We start from the raw sequence: 21,284 nt of genomic DNA on the forward strand, positions 1-21,284 counted from the left end.
TGATGTGAGCTCTTCCGCAGAGGCATTTTATGGCACCAGGTGCTGGCCTGGCCTAGGAAAAGGACTGGAACATTTACCACCCTAAGCCAAGTGCTGTGGAAGACAAGAAGCAGTATTTCCTGAGATTTCCATAGTGATTTCTCTCTTCTTGAAGCGCCTGGTGGAGAGTTTGTCTTTAAGTCACCTCTGAAAAACTCTTTCCAAGAAGCTTCCCTTTAGTGCAGCACATGTCCGCTGCACCTCCAGCTGATACTCTGCAAACAGACATTTGCTTTGCTGCACATATGGGAATGTAAATATTTACAATATTCCTAAAAATCTAATTTGTTTTTCATTCTACCACAGATCCTGAGACCAGTAGAGGAAACATTTGTTAAATTGATTGAAAATGAAAAAAAAAAGAAAGAAAAAGGAATACAAACATCATCCCTATTTATATATGGACAGTACCTAGTGCTGGGTGCTTGCAGTGCCCGCACTACACCTTTTTTTGTCACAAAAGCAAGGCTCATTTTGGGAAAGAAGAGTCTGCACTTGGGTATCGGAACCTCTTCTGTCTTTCAGCTGAGCTACTGCACTCTGTAATTCGTCTATCTGAATGTCCTGGCACTTCATTCAGGCACCTTCTCGAATACAAAATTAATCCTACAAAGAGCTCTGGGATGCAGCTTTGCTTCACAGGTCAGGAGCTGGGGCACAAATGGAGAAAGTTGTTTCCCAAGTTGATAACAGGGATCTGTAGCAAGGAGGAGAATTAAATTCAGCAAGCTCAGACTAAAGGCACAAAAGTGCCCTCTTCTATGCCAAACTGTATGCACGTCTACCCACCTGGCGGATCCTGCAATGCCTATTTTTGTCCTCCAAAATTTCAGGACATATAGTTAGCCCACAGGATCTCAGTCTGCATGAGCTTTAATTCCCACAGCTTTGGGCTTGGCCTAGATTTTTTTTTTTTGTGCTAATTAGATGAAACGTTGGATGGACGCACTTTTTCTGCACTCTCAATATTACATTCTTCTTGAAAAAGGCAAAACCTCCAAACTACTCACGAAAAGAAACACCCCAACTGGATTTTGTTTTCTTTTTTCAATATATATTTTTTCATTTAAAATAATACCTCCCCTCTGCTCCTGGCAGCTTTGAGTTATTGTTACATCAAGCACTGGCAACTGAGATCCTACTTGGAAAATGTGACTCTCAGCAGAAAAAGATAAAACGTATTTAAGGGTGGCACTTTTACACTGGTGCAGGCTTGAAACAGGGAAACATTGCTATAAAAAGCAACCAAACGGGCTGGTGAATTTATACTTCCTCTGTTATTATTAAATATAGTTATATTTTAAGAATGTCTCTCAGTGCGGCCTCTCTGACTCCATAAGCCTGCAGCAAAGGCCCACTTAATGATGGCTGGAGATGAAAAGGATTCAAGTGCAGATCCCTCAAGCACTTCACAGGCTTCTCTTAAACGTGGAGCCTGATGAAATCTCCATCAGCGTGTTACGAGAAAGTAAGGACACAAATTAATTAAGTGCCTCCAAAATGCCACTGACTTTTCTAAATTTTTCTGACAAATAATTGAAGTGAAGGTAAAAAGCAGCCTATTTTTACCATCACCTCAGCGATCTGTCAGAATCATTCTGAGCTGCGGACAATGGTTCACACCACAGAAGACAATGACAAGCATCATGACCAGGTTTTCCACCCTCAGTTTGAAAGGGCAAAGAAGGCTTTCTTATATTAAGGACTGCATTTGCAGGGAGACTAGACTACTTTCTTGGTAGCAGGACAGTAAGTATATGTGCACGTTTAGCCCTTTGTTGTTGTTGTTTGAATTTTCTAGGTAAATTCCCTCATGAGCAGGCTTGCAATGAGTGCTAGTGGCTGCCAGCCAGGGCTGCAGGGAGCTCCGGGGCTGCGCTGCTGGGGAAGGTGACTGCTGGGCCCGTGCAGCTGCTGGGGAGGAGAACTGGGCAACCATGCCAGGAGCAGGGGGTCCAGTCCAACAGCTTAAAAAAAAAACAAACAACAAAACTTATCAATAGACAGCACGCTGACATTTAGAAAGAGGGCAGGGAGCTGGGAATGCCCCTCTTCTGTTGGCTTCTTGACTGTTCCTCACTTGAACACTTTACACTTCCCCTCCTCTGTCCCCAGTCTATAAAACAGTGACTACAGCAAACATGAGCACTCCCATTGCAAAGTGCTTTGAAAGCTGCTGATATGAACCGGATACAGCACTGCCTGACGTCTGCTCTAGCGCATCAGCCATGTTAGGGAGCTCAGGCTTATTCACACCACATCACTGCAGACACTTTATGAGCACCTCCAAAACCAGCCTTACCCAAGTGCTCTGAATCACCAGCTGGAGGGATGGGTCTCTCCCCCTGTCCTTCTCCACAGAGCAGCTGGCTGAGCTAGATGCCAAAGGTTTGGTGGCCTGGTTCCCCCTGCAGCTTAAACCAGGCTATAATGTGGTTGGGGACTTTTTTTGTGTCAACTATGCATATGCACTACTACTTTTGGAAGCCCTCCCGAAATATATAGGAGCTGTTTGCCCATCTCAACAGCACATGACCTCTGGGTTTCTTTCCATTTTTTTCTTTCTTCGCAGAAGTTTTCCTGTGCATCGGTGCAACTCAGACTTCGTTTCTTCTATCATGTGTTTGTGTTTTATTTTCACCAGCTCTGACTCTTACTCCCTGCTTGAGCCATTTAGAGCCAAGGTGTAACTGTACTACCAGTGTGACACAAGGATTTTAGTGGCTTGGCTCAAACCTGTTACCTAGCAAGTTTGCTGGCTGCAGGAGACTGAGCTGGGAAATGGGACCCAGTTCCTAGTTGAACTTCAGACTAATGAGGTGCCTCAGGGGCAGGAAGACCAGATCGGGACGGACTTCCTCCTCCCAGGAAGTGACCTATAATCACAGTGCCTGAGATCTCAACATTTATGGCAGAACAGGATGAACTTGTCTGTAGGTACTAAATGTCCCTGCTTGGGAAAGAAGGACCAGAGGTGAAGCTGCTGCACTTAACTCCCGTTTGGATGTGTTGCAAGTTCCCTGGCTCCAAAAGTACCAAAGGATGCAACACACGCAGGAACACTTAGGCTATGAATTCCACAAAGGACTCTATGAGGAGGGAGCCGGGCTGCCTCCAGCTATTGGGAACCCTACCCAGAGAGAGGGCTGCTCACAGTCCAATATCTGAAGTATGTAAGCTGGCAGGAGGCACCTGTGGCTGCATGGTTTGCTTCAAAAAACGGGGCGTGTGTCCACATCGGCGTGTGCAGGCAGGCAGATTCTGTTAACATCATACTTTATGCACTTATGCTTATTATACTGTGTGTGTAGAAGCTAGATTTTGTGAACTATTTGATGGAGGTGCTACTAGATCATGCACCTGTACTGACCTTTGGAAGCACAAGGCTCTCATTTAGCTGGATTTCAGTCTTTCCTCACCCACCTCCATCTGGAAGGCAAAGGCCATTCCTCTGGCTGACACCTTTGGCCAGGTTCTCTACTCTCTCTGCTGCAGTTCACTGGGCATCCCTTTCCTCTCACATCAAACATGAACTATTTGTCACTCCTTTTGGGGGGGTTCTTGGGTTTTCTCCTCTACCCATCACCTCTTACTGACTATCAAATTCTTTACTCCCATCTTTCCATAAGGACAGCACTCAATAGCCACTTTTATGCCATTTCAGACAAGCACTTTCTTGACTTCCACACATCACTCTTGAAAGAAGCTCCTTCCAATTCTCTATAAAGCTATTTTCTAATGCTCCTTCAAGTATTTCCTTGTAACACCTCTTACCTGTACCACTACAAAACATATAGCTGCTACTCCAGCACCGTCATACCACTATTGTTTCATTGTGATATTCTATTTCCCCTGAAATAACTCAAGAGAAGACCTTCCCAAAAGTAAAATAATAGTTTCCATTATCAGTTTATATCCTGAAGTTCTGTAAGCAGACCAAGCAAGGGACCCTCTTCCCAAAACAATTCTTCCATGCTGCCATCCACACTTGAGCACTAAAAATAGGAACTAGTAACCAGGCTACTGAGTCTGACCTGTTATGGGAAGGGAAGGAATGCCATGGGCACCTCTGAATCCCAAAAGCACCTGAGAAGCTCTGCCCCCTCCACTGCAACAAGCACAAAGAAGCCCGTATTATTTATATACTATACATCATACTGCCAACCCATCTAAACAAGCGGGCAGTCATTAACTGAAACTAAAATGATTTATTCTGTCTTTAGAAGACAGACTGAATAGCACTCACTGAGTAAAGCCTGGGGCCACATACTGTTCAGAGAGGATGCAAAAATATTGAATAGCTGCTCATCACAACAGTATGTGACTGTGTAATTAAAGATGCAGCATAACTCATGCAAACATCAACGTTACCCAGGGAACTGTGATTCTTGCATTTCCTAACTTCTGAGGGCTTGACTTCCACAACTGTTACATCCTATTAATGTCAGTATCTGCATGTAATTTTCCCTCAGAAAAAAAACCTCATGGGAAAAACTCACTAGCTTCCCTCTTGTGGTGTCATCTTGAAATATTCATGGGGACCTTTAGTAGTCCTGAAACCTCTAGAGACTTCCAAAAGGCATCTGTCATTACAGCTATCAGAAAAACAAAGTAACTGGGCAACTTCAACAAAAAGAAACCTACTAATCCTACTTCTAAAGGTATTTTAGTTCTACATGTCAAGCTAAAGTGCTCTGTGTGGGAATAGATGTGAAGGGTTTCCTTGCCTGAAAGCATTACAAGAGATTTCTGACCAGCAGAAGTGTGTGAAATGATGGACATGCTGCTCAAGCTGTAGGTAGAGAGAGTGCAGGATGCCTTTCCTCAGTGCTATCTGTCATCTGTTCTGCTGCTCTGTTGAGGCAACGGGGGAAATGCATTAGGTAAAAAGGGAGGAGGGGAATTCGGGTAACAAACAAAACAGGAAATGGAAAGTCCTCAGATTATCTACAAACCTTTAGCAACCAGAATCATGGTAGCAAATTACAATCAAGACATGCCACACTCTACATTTCCTGGGGTGCTTTATATGTGAATTTAACATAAATCTAGCCATCAGCCTCAAGAGCACGTCATGCTTACTTTCAAAAGCCAGGCTAAGGAACTTGTCCTAATTGTGTTATTTTCCTCCAGTACTGGAATTAATTTACTTTTAAGTTCAGATGAATCAAATGATGAATTTTAACAAGCCAGTATTCCCCCCAAGCAAAATGGCAGAGCTCATAAACCTCCATTTATCCAGTGATCAGTTTTTATTTCTCCATGGTGAATAATTTCAAAGACAAACCATGAAGGAGTAGCTCAGTTAGTGTCAGCTGTATGCAGTAGCAGCAGAGGGCAGCCAAAGAAAGGGAGGCCTATCCCATGTCCCACCATCATTTCTAAAAAATCACTGCCCTTTGCCTCAAACTCACATGCTGCCAGATCATTTGGGTTATAAGTAGAGAAGTCTCTGTTGATAATTCCACAACCCAAACGAAGTCTCATCCAGAGTTCTACCTCTTGCCTTTCCTGCTGCCACTCCCCAGCCTGCAGCACGTTTATCCCATTTGCTCAGTGTGCATCCCATTTGCCCCAGCACATCCAGCTGCCAACACATCCATCACTGCCAACAGCAAGGGAGGGGACAAGGATCTCAGAAGGCTCCTTAAGGCTACCTCAGGGTCTAGACTGCTCTTGGTTTATCCCACAAATTGGTGAATGGTCCAGGGGAGAGGAGTGCAAAAGTCTGAGAGGCTCTTTCACCTCACCAGCCCTTCCCCTTTTGTTTTGCAGAAGGGAAAGAAGAATGCCAAGGAGCCTTTCCTTCCCTCCTCGACTTCTTCCCTTTCTGTGCTATGCAGCATAGACTGAACTGAAGGCAGAGGAAGCATTTAGGACTGAACCCACTGCTGAGCACTCCCTGCCAGCCTACTAGGATTCATTATCTGCTATCTTATGCCAGTATCTCTCACACTTCAAAACCTGCAGCAAGTTCCGCTGTCCCTCTGCACTCTCCTAACAATCTGCCTTTCTCCACTGCCTGGGAACCAAGAGGACACAACACACCATACCCACACAGAGGGTGAGAAACTCCCAACTGTTTTCTGCTAAAGGAGTTACTCATTCAATTTAAATAGCAATAGCCGTGGTTTTGGTTTGGGGTTCAAACCCTGATCACAATACATGGGGAAGAAAGAGCTTATCTTTCTTTCCATCTAGGAGCTACAACCTCCACTGGGCTGCAGAACTCCTGGAAAAACGGCCAAAATCCTTGTGCCACACCTAGATAAAATTTGCAGACAGAAGAGAGCACACAGTCCAAGAAAGCAGCTGTCAGAACAGCAAGCAATCACCTCAGCCAGAGCCCTGGTGAAGAAACTGTACGGCCACTCCTCTGGCAGGTGCTGCATGAGCAGAGGCAAAACAGGTAACGGGGGGGAGGGTGCTGGAGGGGGGGGAGGGGGGGGCAACTGAAAACAGTACAAGGATAAAAAAAAAAAAAGGTTAAGGGATAAAAGAAGAAAGGGGGCCTCAAGTAAGGAGCCATTATATTCCACTGATTTGAAGAGACCAGAGAGATCTCAACGGACGAGTGCTATAAATATCTTGTCCCTTGTTTTTAACAATGTCTGTTCAGTCACTAACTGTGTATTTGGGCTCTGCCTGGATATGCTGTTCATTCAGCAGCAGGCACTCTGTCTCCATTGATCCCAGTCAAGTTTATAATCAGAGGGGTTGGAGTCATATAATGAGGCGAGCTTCCTCATGCTGAGCAGAAGCCTTTTTAGCGCTTAGTGAAGGGGAATTCATCACACCAACTGCTTGGAACAGCCGCTGCACTGTCCTCTCTGAATCCTTTTGTGCCTTCTCAGTCAGGCCACCTTTGAAACATGTTAAGTGGAAAAATCTGACTTCTAGTGGACGAAATACTAAAAACATTTCATTGCAGAACTTAGAGCTCTAAACTGAAACTAAAAAATTCTTACAGGAGAAGAAGGAGTCCTTCCAAATTCCAGTGTGAGTAATGAAAAGTCTGATCATCAAATTCCACACAGTTAATTTGCAGTCAACATGTTTTTTGATTGCTGTGTTAGACTGGCTGCATAGCGCCCAGCCCCACTGTGCCCTTCAAGAATTAGTGCACTACAAATAATACATGACAACAGTACTCTCAGCTCAGTTCAGCAACAATATCTAGTTTCCTCTGCCTTGTGCAGGCAGCAAACATGCCATAACTGTGCTGAACACTGGTGTTACTCACTGTATAATCTCATCTCATTGCCTCTTCTTGAAAATCAAGATGAGAACAGACCACTAAGCATGGCTATGAAGTTTTCCTTTTTAAAATACAAAATCTGTAACAGTCCTTCTTTTTAATATTTAATCTTCAAGAATATAGGAAACAGTAAAACCTATTAATTTAGACATATTATTAAAAAAATCCATTTAAGGGGAACTAATCCAAAAAGACTGAATATTAATTAGTAAAAACAATATAATGTTCATCCAAAAAAGGCGGGACAAACAATTTGGAAACTCCTTGAATTTGCTGGAATCGAAAATTGAGAAAGGTGAATATGCAAGATATTTTCGCACCTCCATATTTGTGTTCTACAATTTTTTCCATCTAGTATCTTGACACATCTGAGAGATTTCCTTCAAATATCTTTCTGTTATAGCAATCTAATAGATATCCTGGTTACTCCTTGTTCTCATTTTTGCATTCTCTGTTCTGCTGTTGCCACCTTGCTTCATGCTGAAGAATAAGACCAAGGACTAAATGTTAAAGTGAAGGACGGTTTCATGAGAGTGACAGTTATCTTATGAACTCCCACTATACCACAGAAATTTTATTTTCAGACGTGCTAGCTACCAGTAACTTCTACTGACCTCTTCTAGATTGCAGGCATGCTCATGATGTCTGAAAATCAGAAGCAAATTGAGTGATCTAAATAATTCCAGATTACTATGTTCAGTATGTTATTATTTCAGATTTCAGTTTTAAATAAAGAGGTTGAAAGTGGAGCTCTCAACACCCAACAGCTCTGCACTAAGTGTACGCCTACACTATCTGCCTGTAACCAGCTTCTGAGAGCACACAAATAACCACAGCTTGCCAGTTATAAGGTTGCTACCTAAACTGTGCTGACTCCTTGGGTCTTATTAGTTCTATCAAACCTCAACAGATGTATCTGCGAAGGAGGGGCAAAATTCAGTAGGTCTTGCAAGGGCAGAAAAATTGGATGAAGAAACCCCTACCAAAGCACATGTTCCACTATTTTGACTTGAGATACTCAGAAGATAAGTTCCCAAGTGGGAGTAAATTTAACATTCTACAGCAAATACAGTCTTAAGCTGAGATAAGCTCAGCATGAGACTACTGCTTTGACAAACAGACCCAAACATATCCCTGCTCTGACACCCACCACCTGGCCAGCCACTTTTCCCCGTTTGCTACTCTTACTCTGCACTTTCATACAGTAAGACAGCACATTAGTGCTCTCTCATATATATTGCTGCTAATTAAATGATAGCAACATATAATCTAGACTACTGTTGAAGCTAACACAGATTTTGTCCTCAAATGACATAGTGGAAAGTTTCCAAACTCTTAGAAACACTGAGCATTAACAAAGGAATAGTTACAGTGAGATCCTGATGAAGTAATACTGTATTGTCATAACTGTAGAAGTGTTTCAGCTTTGTATTTCCAGCTAATAAATTAGGACCCAATACAACTGTAGAAAAGATTTACCAGAAAGCTCAGGCAAGACTAGCTAAAACACTGGCCAACAGGATCTATGATCCAAAAGATGTGCCCCATGAAAACTGTGAAAACTCAACCCCCCCTCTATGCTGTTGGGTTGTTTGTTTGTCTTTTCTTTGTTCTGACGTAGGTGATACCTGCTGGTCAAGCTGCCACTCTGCCTGCTACATTGCAGTATCACTGCTTTCTACCACCTTCCTGCATTCCAGAAGATCCTATGCAGGCTGTAATAATCAAACAGTTCTCCGTTATCAACAGTTATTTTATTGTTGTCAAAAGCTACAGAAAATATTGGGTAGCCAAACGCATAAACAGATGAAAGCATCAGTAAGTGTAAACCTAAGTCAAAACCTCCCCTCCTCAGGAAATGGGATGTGCAGTGTTTTCCTGCACATCTTTTAGCTGCCCTCTTACCTCCACTGCGATTGCCTTCAATACTGTTGTCTGTTGTAACAACTAGTTAGGGGAACTTTTGAATAGCTTCCACATAGAGGTGAAATATTAAATGGTAGTGTTTCTATTTTCTTAGTCTGCATGAGAATAACAAAATTTACCTTGTCATAATAGTATCTGAGCGCTCGGCTCAGCTTGTCATAATTCATATTAGTTTTGTTTTTTCTGAGTCCCCACAGCTTAGCCACTTCTTCTGCCTTGAGTAGCTTGAATTCGCCATCATTAGACGTCCAGCAAATCAGGTGCTCATGTTTCTGGTCTAGCAGCAACTGCAAAAGGAACTGCCACAGTGTGATTGCACTCTCCATACCTACAAGGGACAAAGGAGAGCAACAGTGTGAAAAACATTTGGGAGCAGGTGTTCCACCCAACGCTCATTTCAGTAATAAGCTCTGTGTAGGAGTCATCCTACGTAATGGAGCAAAGGAAGCTACTATATCATTTACAACCAAACATCCACAAGACCTACAGGTCTTGCACTCCCGTTTCAGTATTTTTCCCACTGCTATTTTCTGAAGGGACACATAAAATAGAGTAAGTATTTAGAAAAGCATTGCCCGCATAGTTCACATGGTACAGGGTCATCTCCAGTTGGTGTCTTCAATTCAATGTATGCAACCACCCTTCAAAGGAAGATATAGGGCGGAAAAAAAGGACTTGATGTAACTATCCACTGAAAGGAGCCAAAAAACTGCTGTTTACTGTCATGAGAAGTATACTGAACGTGTTCAGATATGTCACTGTGAAGAAGGGGAGGAAAAGGGAAGACCAGAGCAGTTACCTTTGGTTAGAGGACCAGAAACTACACTCTTTCCCCCTCCCACCACACACACCTGCCTTCCTGGTGGCACACGGCCTTTGTCTATTTTGCTTCTTCCGGGGCCTGAAATGGCTCTTACTGCTTCTGTTTGCCAATTCAAATAGCTCAAAAGATATTATCTATTTTGCAGAAATGCTGAAAGTTCAGTACACTTAATCACAGTAAAATAGGTGATGTTTACTCTGAAACTTTCTCTAACAGGGATCTTTCCTTTCATTATCATACGTACGACTGAGAACTAGGAATATTTTTAACAGTGCCTGAGTCTCACTTCTAAGGTTGTTTGAATATTTTTTTTCTGCTAAAGGTTGTTTGAATATTTTTTTCTCTGCTAACTGCCTGTGCTACTGAGCCCTCGCTAGAATAAACCTTTTTTTCAGGCACTGCAATAGAAGGATAAACTTAAGAATGACTATATTCCAACTCAGCACAGGCATATACACAACTTAAAACTTGGAAGCATTACCACTGAAGACAATTTATTATTGTAATGAAGATGTAGCTAAAATTGACCTTTTAAACTACAGAACTACAAAATGAGATTTTCCCCCATTTTCAACAACATTGACAGCCTTAGTATGTTAACACTGTATCAAATCATTTTTTCTTGGCCTCTTCTGATACTTAATTGGGACATGCTATGTCCAACTACCGCAGATTTAAAGATGCCGGTATTACTGGGTTAACTGACTACGGTGCTAATGGGGCTAATTATTACCTGACTTATCTTTGTACATGTAACAATGGATATTTTTGTCTTTACCTAAACAAGCTCATGATTTTTAACTTCCTTGCTCATTTTGTTTCCTAATATATTACTGTTTGTGTCCTAATAGATTACACGGCCAGAATATGCCAGGCTTACCGCCTGACGTTTCCCTTGGTGTGTTGACCACAAGAGGGCACAAGACTTCTAACTATCTACCACATGGAACCGTACAGCAGGCGGCTGAGGGAAGATTTGCCTCCAAGTCTGCCCCAGCTCTAAGGAAATCATGTTGCGTAAGCTTCACTAGTATAAAGGAAAATAAATTGCATAAGCTTCACTAGTGTAAAAGCAAGTTAAAGATACTAGAGAATGTTGTCAATAGTTTTACAGAAAAACAGAATTTGGAGCTCTACTTTGGTCCAAATAATTTCTAAGTACACTGGCCAAACAAGGGTTTGCAGAATTAATGATGGTTTTATTGTCCCTGCAAAAGCCTCATTTCTCTACTTAACTGAGAATCCAGCCTGAATGACAAGGACAAAAATATCTATCCCTGACACCCAGCTGTGTAACATGGTAACTACACAGCACCTTCAAGAGATGGCAGAGGCTCCCAGGACTGTTAGGTATCCTTGAAACAGAACTGCCTATATGGACGATTTGGCACTTTCAAAGGTTTGCATTTGCTTCATTGCATTTTTTATGACTTTATACAAATCCTTTTCCACATAGTGTAAGGCAAGAAAAAAATGTATAGCTAGAATTAAATATACCTGAAAGTTACGTACTCACTTCACAGTCTTTAAAAGTTCCTTTAAACTACACCATCTGTGCAAGCATTAACATCTTTAATGGATTATTTATCTTTAACATCATAGCTAATAAAGTATCCCTATTAATCTGGCATCATATATACATACTTTTTAATTAATATTTACAAATTTTGCAACTTCACTAAACATGTGTAGGTATATACAGCCATATTACTTTAAAATAATCTTAGTTTCTGTATATCATGTATTATAGAGCGATACTCTGCATAATTTCAGTTTATATCACACAACTCTTCCAAACAAAAAAAATCACAAACAGAACTTTTTTTGCTCTGGAAAATTAGAAGTAACTTACAAATATCTTTCTTCAATATTGTATTAAAATGTGTACAGGTGTCCCACGCTACACAGACCTGTCAGTAGAACTTCAGCTGAGGAAATTAAAGATGGAAGAGAGTTACAGAAGCACCAATACAAACTCCACCACCATGCCGTTGGCCGAAACAGTACAATACCTCAAAGATGCAATTCTCTCATCCAGACCTTAAATTACATCTTCCTTCAGATAATCAGCAATCATGCCTCTTCAGAGAGTTTAGGTGGAACTGAACTCAGTAAAGGGCGTTTTGCTGCAGCCTCCTCCATCCCCATTCATCTCTGCCCAAGAACACTCACAGGGTAGCCTACAGCTAACGTTGCACTATACTTTCCATTATGAACCTGTTTTCTGATGCTTATCAGAAACTTATGTAAACAGTTTTGGATTCCATTTTATCTACTGAGTGCGGGCCTCACGGTGACTCAGCCATAAGCATAATATAAAACGCATGAACAGTGCAAGCCTGGGTGAGAACATCCTACAGGAGTACCCACTCCACACTATCTGTCCCGGTGACTAAGGACAGGTGACTTCCATCAGGTTATTATATAAAAGGTTACTGCCACCTTTTTCAAAGTGGTTCAGTTCTTGGTGATCAGTTCTTCAACCAGCTGAGACACACACATAATCTCTGGGGGGCACTTCAGGTTCTGCATCCAGGGCAGATGGCCATGGTGAGATTAAATTTAGGCAGCTCCTCACCACCCCGCTTGCCTTACCATCAACTCTCCAAGTGCGTAGCACTGAACAGGCTTTATAAAGGACCTGCGCACCTCAGAATTCAGCATCGATGTGCACATAGTTTGTACGTGCATAAATCTTCTACTGGATACGACCCAAGTCTGCCCATACAGAAATGAGATTAAAACAGCTCAACGCTGCATTGTACTCCATCCCTCCATCTGCCACTGAGTTCCTGTATAAAGCTTCCCATATTGCTTGTATAACAACTGTATGTATATGATGATTCCTACATCAGGCAAATCATGCAAATTACATTTTCAGCTGATCGTTAATTGTATGGTCCTTTTCTTCTAAGCACCCAACTTGAGGCATTCAGGTCTGAGTTGCAGTGAGTATTCACAGCTGTAACTACCTTTAACAGAAGTTTTACATATGTGCTCAGCATATATGGTGATGTAAAATCTTAAATACCTTGAACTTGGTAAACTGGTGTTAATCTTTGCATCTCATTTCCATTCTCTAAAATGTGATTTGCAGGGGAATAGTAAAAATCTAAGATCCTGCAGTGACAGGATTTTTAAACTGATGCAAAATATTTCGTTTCCAATCAGGTCAACGGAAGTATTAACCTGCTTTTCTCTATGGGCACCATTTTGGGGTTTCACAAAGTAGTAACTATCCTCTCGCGAGGACAACGTGGCCACACAGTGTACTAAGCCTTAACTTGTGCCTCAATGGAGTGGTGGAGCAAAAGAATCACATGACAGATGTATTACAACACATGTAATTTAACCAAAAATGTGCTACCTGTATTAAAAGTTATTACAAATCATGATTGGAAGGAGTCAGAAATCTTCAGAAAACATTGTATTTCATTTATGTATTTTCTAATTCTTTTAAATTTTTACTGACTCAAAGGGAATTCAGTGTCTTGCCTTAATTTGGAGGGTGTCAGGATGTGGTCATTTCCTACAGGGCATATATTTCACATTTCATTCAACTCTATTAATATTAAATAGTAATAATAAATATTCCTGTTACTTCCGTGCTCAATACAGGATTTGAATGCTGGGCAATAAATAATACATGGAACCACATACTGAATTACATGGATTAGAAGAAAAATATTTTTTAAAAAAATCACTTATTTAGATAGTGACATCCATCTATGGTACAGAATGAGACAGACAACTTATGTAAGAAACATATATTCTGTGTCATGGAAAACCTAATCAAAATTCATATAGACAAAAGAGTCGATTTTTTCATCCATTAACTTTAACACACGTGGTTTTGCCATCTTACCATTTTTTAAATATTTATACAATGCATTTGACAGTGAAAGATATTTTCTAAGCCATGAAACAAAATTTGCTAGGTTGACCTGACCTAAATAGCCTAGTAATTTTACTTTGTGATCAGTTCCACTACCGCTGATGCAAATAATCACTGGCATAGCTAGAACGAATTATACTTGGAAATGCTGTGTTAGACAGCAAAAGGATATTTCAGGACTGAGTTTTCTGAAAGTCCATTTCTCAGACAGCTGTGACAGGTAACCACACTAACACCCTCTGCATTACCAATTTACATTCTTTCAAATGGGCACCCCCCCATACAAAGCCTACCAACTGAATGATCAATGTGTGATGCAGCGTGATACAACGTGATCTCCACACACGAAACTTTAAGTTCAGGACTGATGTGGGAAGGAGGCAACTCAGAATATCTCTGCTGATATTCTGCCCCTATTCATTTCAACCAAATTAAGGGACTAACAGAAATGCTTAAACTTGGACCAGCAGCAAAGTCCACACCGTAAGCTCTCCCTGAAGAGAATAATAGAAAAGGACAGACACATCCACAGGGCAAAGCATCCCATCTAAGAGATGATGTTCCTGTAAAAGGGGTGCCCAAATTCCTCACTTAGGTGAGGGGCCCAAATGCCAAACACTGGCTCTCCCCTTAGTGTATGGAGACTGACTTCTACCAGCGTGAGCAAGCACTATGAAAACATTATGCAAGTTACACTAGAAATGGTTACGACGTATGAATACACATGCTGACAAGCTGCATTACCTTTTTTTTTTGACCAAGACAATACATACAAAATTCCATATGACAAAATGTCAGTAAAGTGGCATTAAGGTTCAAAAAAAAGTCATTAACCTGCTGGGCAAAATAAAACAAATAAGCAAGCCATCTTAAATCCAGGCAGTAGAAAACCAGGAGGCTCAGAGACAAAGCTAGCTAAATAAAAAGCTCAGTATCAGAAAGACTTATGAAATGAACTGCGAGATAAGTAGGATACTCTTTGGGGCATTAATTTTTGTAGGACTCTTCCATAGGAGAAGCTAGAAGAAAAAGGCAGAAAGCTGGAAAGCAGCTCTGCAGCATTCCAGACCTCTGCAGAGGTCCTTAGCTTCCATACAACTATGTCACAGCTGTGTTCTTACCTTCTGTTCTCCCACAGAATCCAGGTTTCCTACCTGGATTCTTTTTCCACACTCTATGTCAGCTCCCCCACAGCCTTTCTAAAATAAAGAGATATACTGCTGATCCTGGACAATCACCACGAACAAGCTCTGAAGGCTAAAACTAGGAATCCCTCCAGGCATTAGGATCAAAACCAGCCCCTTGTTGCTTTAGAGGGTCCACAGAGGAACATCTGGGACTCTGAGCTATAAACCAGGTGGTGGAACTTGGGGCAGAGGAGGGACAGCTGAGTGGGAGAGACTGGCTGGGGAGCCCAGAGGCTGAAAAAATCAGCTGGAGATCAATTAAATCAGGAAGACATAAAAGGTGTTAGCCAGCATTATGCATTATAGGTAGTCACAGAGAGATGGTGATCAGACATGTACATGAGAAGGATTAAGAGGCAGAGTCAGGGCAGGGAAATTAATTTTCCTTAGTATATGAAGAAACTGCTGATTCCTTCTGTAGCCAAAGCAGCTGCAAAAGATTCAGCTCCTTTTTGTCTGCCCCCACCACAGCAGGCACACACCTCCACTTACATTTGCCTTACAGGCAAGTGTGTGCTTTTGCAAGCACACAGCGTTTCTCTGTAACAGATGCCTTTTTTTTCCTTTTCAACGACTATGGAAAACGCGTGCATATTTTTCGTACATCCATTTACTGCTTTTGTATCCTAATTCTGGCCAACAGCACGTTTCTCTGAGCAGCGTGACGTGGGGCATTGTTAGCTTCTCATTCACGTTAGCATTCGGCTTCCTTTATTTCTGCAGGTTGCAGCCAGGAAACTGGAAAATGGGCCACAGGAAACCTGGCCTCCTACATCTGTCCCAGTTTGTAATAGCAGCTCTGGTTTTATTTTTCTAAGTGTCTCAGGTTCATTTTAACCCTTAAGATGACTGCTGCAATAACATGTGAAAGAACGTGACTGTTCTGTCATTATTTTTTTTAACCACCATTTCTCAATACTAGAAATGGAGATTTTGCTAAATCATACTCATTTTTGAAGTAAATTAATACTTATAAAATAAACAGTTATGTGAGTTTTAAAAAACTTTTTTTGGAAATTCCCAAAACAATTCTATTCCATAATGACAAATATCAAACAGTACATTTAGAGAAGAATACAGAATAAGGCAGTCTCTAGCTTTTTCAGCTATATACATTTTTAACATAGTTCTATAGTGAATGTCCGTATGGAAAGTTGAACAGCTTACAAATCCTCTAGGCCAATTTTTCTCTTTTACATTTTAGTTTCTATAAAAAAATTGAAGCACATTTGTTTTGCATTTGATTACAGAAGCAAAAGGGTGCTGATCAAGAAAAGAAACTTTTCTAGAACAATCACAAAATCAGTCAGCCGTAACATTTTCCACTGAAAATGCATCTGTATAACAATGAGTATATCATGAGAGGTTAAAGACAACTGCCAAATCTGCCCAAATGTTTGCTCAGAAACGTTTGAAAGAACAAGGCAAAAGTCTGAGTCAGTCCTCACACTTTATTTCTCAACAGAGATGCTTCAAGGGTGATAAATAGGATGTGGTTGGTGAAAAGTTAGTGATTCTGCCAGAAAGGAGGAAAAACAAATATCAATTTGTTTACTCAGAAAGTTTTCAAATACTCATCAAAGGAGATCCTACTGCTAATTTAATTGGCCTTGAAAAAATAAGCTCGCAACTAAGTGTGTAAATATACCTGTTTTAACTCGATGCAGAACTTTCTCTGTTAAAGGTAATAAATCAAATTAATGGTGCAATCCATACCCAGGGCACTTTAGGGAACTGACTGTGTGTATGATACAGAATACTGGTAATTTTTCCACATCCAGCAACCAGGATATTTCCTGCCAGAGCATCCTCCGAGTTCTTCCATTGTGTTGAAACTGCAAAAACTTTCTAAATCAGGACTTCCTCCTATTATATTTTAGAGGCGTCTTTCTGGGAAATGCAGATTCAAGTGAAAAAAAAAAAAAAGGAATTCCTGCAGCACCACCCAGTGGAAACGTTAGAAAAAGTTACAGAGTGCCCCAGCACACAAGTTCAGATTTGCTGCAAAACTACAGTAGTATTGCCATACAAACCCAGACTGGTTTAAGGATGTGCCAAAAAAGCACAGAGGGTTTTGCTGGCCGATGTACTGAACAGTCACATGAGGTATGCCTAGTCTGCTGCTCCTGCATAATAGTCTTCTCCTAACTTTATATTCTAATTTAAAAGATTATTTACAGTAATAATTTACAAGGTCTCCTTCTCAAGCAAGAATACCCACTGTTCTGGCCCAGCACATTTAAAAAAATAAACAGAGTCCTGTGGTTAAGAGCAACACAAAAGAGACAGCAGCAAGATCTAGCAAAATATTATAGGATAACATCAAGTTCCACTGCAGAAAAGAAAGCACTCACATACATGTCCAGTAATGCTTCCAGTAGGTGTATTTGGTAATACAATGTTTGCAGTTTTTTATTTTTTTAACTAAGTCAAAGAAAGGCTGAGGCAGATGTCCAAAGGAAGAAAGTTCTGCAACCTCCAAATTAATACAACAAAGGACTGGTCGCCTGCCAAGCAGAGGTGTGATGACACCACCTCTAAAACATGAGTGTTTTCAGATTCTCCATAAGGATGCCGTTCAAGAAACAGTTTTAATCTGACTGGAGTAAAAGGCTTTAGCAGGAGGGAACATGGCTAGTTGCCTCCCTGTGAAAGGCTTAAAAAAATAACCTGCTCAACTATTTCTAAAGCTAGCCGTAAACAAAACTACATAAATACATAATGGCTCCAACCATTCACCTTGGGACAGACGTAAAATGAATGCAGACTCCTCACACTGCTTTCTGTCTGCTCATGTGGTGCACATCTGTGGCATGCTGGCAATACGCTACACTGCAATCCGAGGGACTTCTGCTTTCAAAGCCAGCCCTGTATGTTTATTTTTCCCATATGACTTTCTCTTACATTTTTGTTGGCATCAGTAGGACACAGATCGTGATTATTTGACTGTCCTATATAAAACTTCTGATAGTCCCTTTTATAAATTCAGAGAAAATATGCATGAAAACAAAAAAATAGCTAAGAGGGCAGAGGACACAGCCTCCAGGAACAGTGGCTATTCTGAAAGTTTACTTGACATATCAAGCAATGATTACTCCCAAATGTAAATGCTTTTTCCTTATCCATACTCCCTTCTTAAACTGAACTATTAAAATTTCCAATTTTGTGACGACAGAACGAATGCTTTGTAACTTATGCTAGTGGCTCTAATATTTTAAATGGTGTATTAATACTATCAACTGCCACAAATGTTGCTTTTAATACATCTCATATTCAGATTTTTAAACTCATCTTCCCCTTTCGACTGATTTTTCCTAGACTAGAAACTTAGATAAACAAGCAGGTCTTTTTAATACTGTGAGCAGAGAGGAACCTGGCCAAAAGGACAGGAAATGCAGTCCTGGGAGTTCTGTTCAGGCAAACCGAGGTGGCTGGCAATTTCTGCAAGACTTGAAGCCCAGCAAGATCATCACAGCTTGCACTGGCAGCCAGAGCTCGCCTTCCTATGCACACTGAATTTTCAGAATTTGCTGGATCAGCAAGATGATCCATTAAAATATTAAATAACATATAGGCTTACCTGTACATTCTCACGTTGCAAGGGGAGGCAGTCATAGCATTATACTGAAAATGGTGTAACACAATTCAGCAGATGGTAACCTACATACATATAGAGACATTTTACCTGGACAATTTCTTCCCAAAATGTTAGCACTATTGCAATAGTTCTTGGAGCACGAGCCAGGGTGTAAGTTCCTTAGTCATAAAAAATGAGCAACTAGTCACAGCACTAGTCAAGGTCCATATTTTTCACTTTAAATGCTATTATTTCTGTGCACAATCGTCTCATAGTAAAAACCTAAATTAAGAATCACTCTTACGTGTCAAAATCTCAAAAATCTGCTATTATCCTCCTTTCTCAGTGCTAATCAAAGTTCTGCTATGCATGTTTATCATGCGCCAAGCTAAACTGAAACCCAATTAAAAGATTCTTATCTTCTGACATTATTCACTTGTCTACTACACCAACAAGAACCTGAAGGTCACACCTACACATTTCCCCTAACATTGTTCATTAAACGCTGGAATACCCAACAGAATGTATCATAACATACATGAGATTTCAGCCAACAGAAGATCTGGTTGTTACTCTCCTGTACTGCCTGTGTCCTGCATACTTAAACTAATTCCCATGGCTGCTGCGAACTATGAAGGAGAGACAAATGGGACTATTTCAATGACTACAGCAAACTTTGCTGTATACGAAGTGCCTAGATTGCCTATGTTTATAAGTGACATCAATACACCAACTGGTTTGTTACTGTCTCTGCTGCTCAGGATACATTAACAGCCACTATTTTGATTTGTACGCTGAATCCTGGACAAGATTCCACGTTTAAATAAAACATAAAGACTCTATATCCCCTCTCCTCAACTTGGATGAGACTGCAGTCAGTTTTATTGTACCCTACTCCCAGGCAATCAATCCAGCCTCGATACTGCTCTGTTTTGGAAGCATTTGCATCGCAGAGCTTCAGTACTGAAGCAGCAGTACTGAAGGAGTGCTGCAGTCATACTTTCTATACCAGCCCTATTCCACGCTCACAGTTTGCTAAACTAACCACACATGCCAGTTGCTCTGAGTCTGCTCTGAGTCACCAGACTTCACAGAGGTCTATATCTAGAATCTAAACCCACATTCCCGTCTCAGCTATATTAGTATAGCATGGAAGAAATCCTCTGAAGGTAGTCAACTTTCTCCAGATTTCGCTAAGAGAGCTGCAATAGGAATTTGTTCTTACTTTCTAAATGCTTTTTAAAGATTGTTTCTTCTCATGAATTACTGTTAATTGCTGGGAAGAGATAATAGTGGTACTTGACTCTATAGACTTTTTGTTTGTGCTGTATTGTGACTTGATACAACAGAGGCCACTCAACATTACCACAATATAAACATTTAAAAACAATAACACTCATTAGCATGCTTCCCAAAAAGCTTGGGATCAAAATACATCTGATTAATTTTCTTCATATCAAAGAAAAAAAAAGAGATTAAGAAATACACAGAGACACAGTAAAGAGGTGCTGTCACCACATTAGAGGCAAATGGATGCGTAATAGAAATCTGTTTTCCAGATGAACTGTCAACTGTTTTGCAAAATGAGGATGGGAAACTTACAGGAGGACATTTGATTAAAAACATTTAGATTCTTTAGATGAAGTATATAATCCAAGTCTACTCTTTTTTGTACAACTGCAAAAGCGTATTTTACACAAACTTCTTTGCTTGTTCACTAATATTTTCAGAGAAAGACCCATCTTGTAAAATTATATTAACAGGACTTAATACTTAGGTTAGTGCTTAGAAAGCTTTTACCAATTTTGAATGACTGGTAAGAATCATAAAAATTACAACCAAATGATTCATTACATAATTTAACGACAGCTAAAACTAAAAGACAATGCGCAAGATGTAAGTTTTCCTCTCCTAGTACCTTAAATGATCTTCAAGTTAGGATCCACAAGATAAAAAAATTGTATACTTTAAAGCTGAAGAAACTAAGACAGGGTTGTTTGCATGAGAGCCAAAATACATTAACATGTACTAATCGGCATTTGCAAGCAGAGAAACAGACGTGATTGAAATGACTCTCTGAAATGGGTCTGGGGAAGCCATAGAATGGGCAGTATCCTTCCCACACTCAGTACATCCTGACACTGCAAAACTTAGAGCAAAGCTATGGAAGACTAGGAGGACACTTGCACAGAGCAAGCAAGAGCTACTCCAATGCCTTAGTTACATTCAAGGCCTAAGCTAGCATTTAAATGTTTGCAACATGCAGTTAGTCTCAGTGCATTAACAGAAGTGCTCACACACTCAAAAATAAATACACGCCTAAGTGCTTTAAAAGATCAAATCAAAGTAAGTTTGTGGCTTCCTACAGAAATTCTTCTCCTGAAGACCCTGAGCTGTATCTAACCGCTCAGATGTAGACAGAGCACATGGTATAGTCTTTAGAAACCTTTCTTTACATAGTTGCTTGACATTTATCTTAGAAGTTCATAGGTGTCATCATACAGGTGAGCAGTTTTCAACATGTGGCCCATGCATGCAGGGGTCAATGGACTCCTCCTGAAGGAGAGGCAAAAGTACCA

The 21,284-nt window shown here is 40.7% G+C and overlaps 1 protein-coding gene across 2 annotated transcripts in view; it reads right to left on the bottom strand.

Annotated features, from left to right (window-relative positions):
- The window catches only part of ELK3 (ETS transcription factor ELK3), a 38,289-nt gene that overhangs the window by 11,423 nt on the left and 5,582 nt on the right, over positions 1 to 21,284 (bottom strand). Inside the window, exons 1-2 of one of the 2 annotated variants that reach the window (XM_050913169.1) lie at positions 15,063 to 15,119; positions 9,343 to 9,551 (exon numbers count right to left, since the gene is read on the bottom strand). In XM_050913169.1, the coding sequence (XP_050769126.1) occupies positions 9,343 to 9,549 (207 nt within the window). In that variant the 5' untranslated portion in view covers positions 9,550 to 9,551; positions 15,063 to 15,119. Of the gene's footprint in view, positions 1 to 9,342; positions 9,552 to 15,062; positions 15,120 to 21,284 lie in introns of those variants that run through there. The other variant, XM_050913178.1, reaches the window with a different exon arrangement.

This window comes from Gymnogyps californianus, chromosome 1 (assembly GCF_018139145.2).
Source record: "Gymnogyps californianus isolate 813 chromosome 1, ASM1813914v2, whole genome shotgun sequence".
Classification (NCBI taxonomy): domain Eukaryota; kingdom Metazoa; phylum Chordata; class Aves; order Accipitriformes; family Cathartidae; genus Gymnogyps; species Gymnogyps californianus.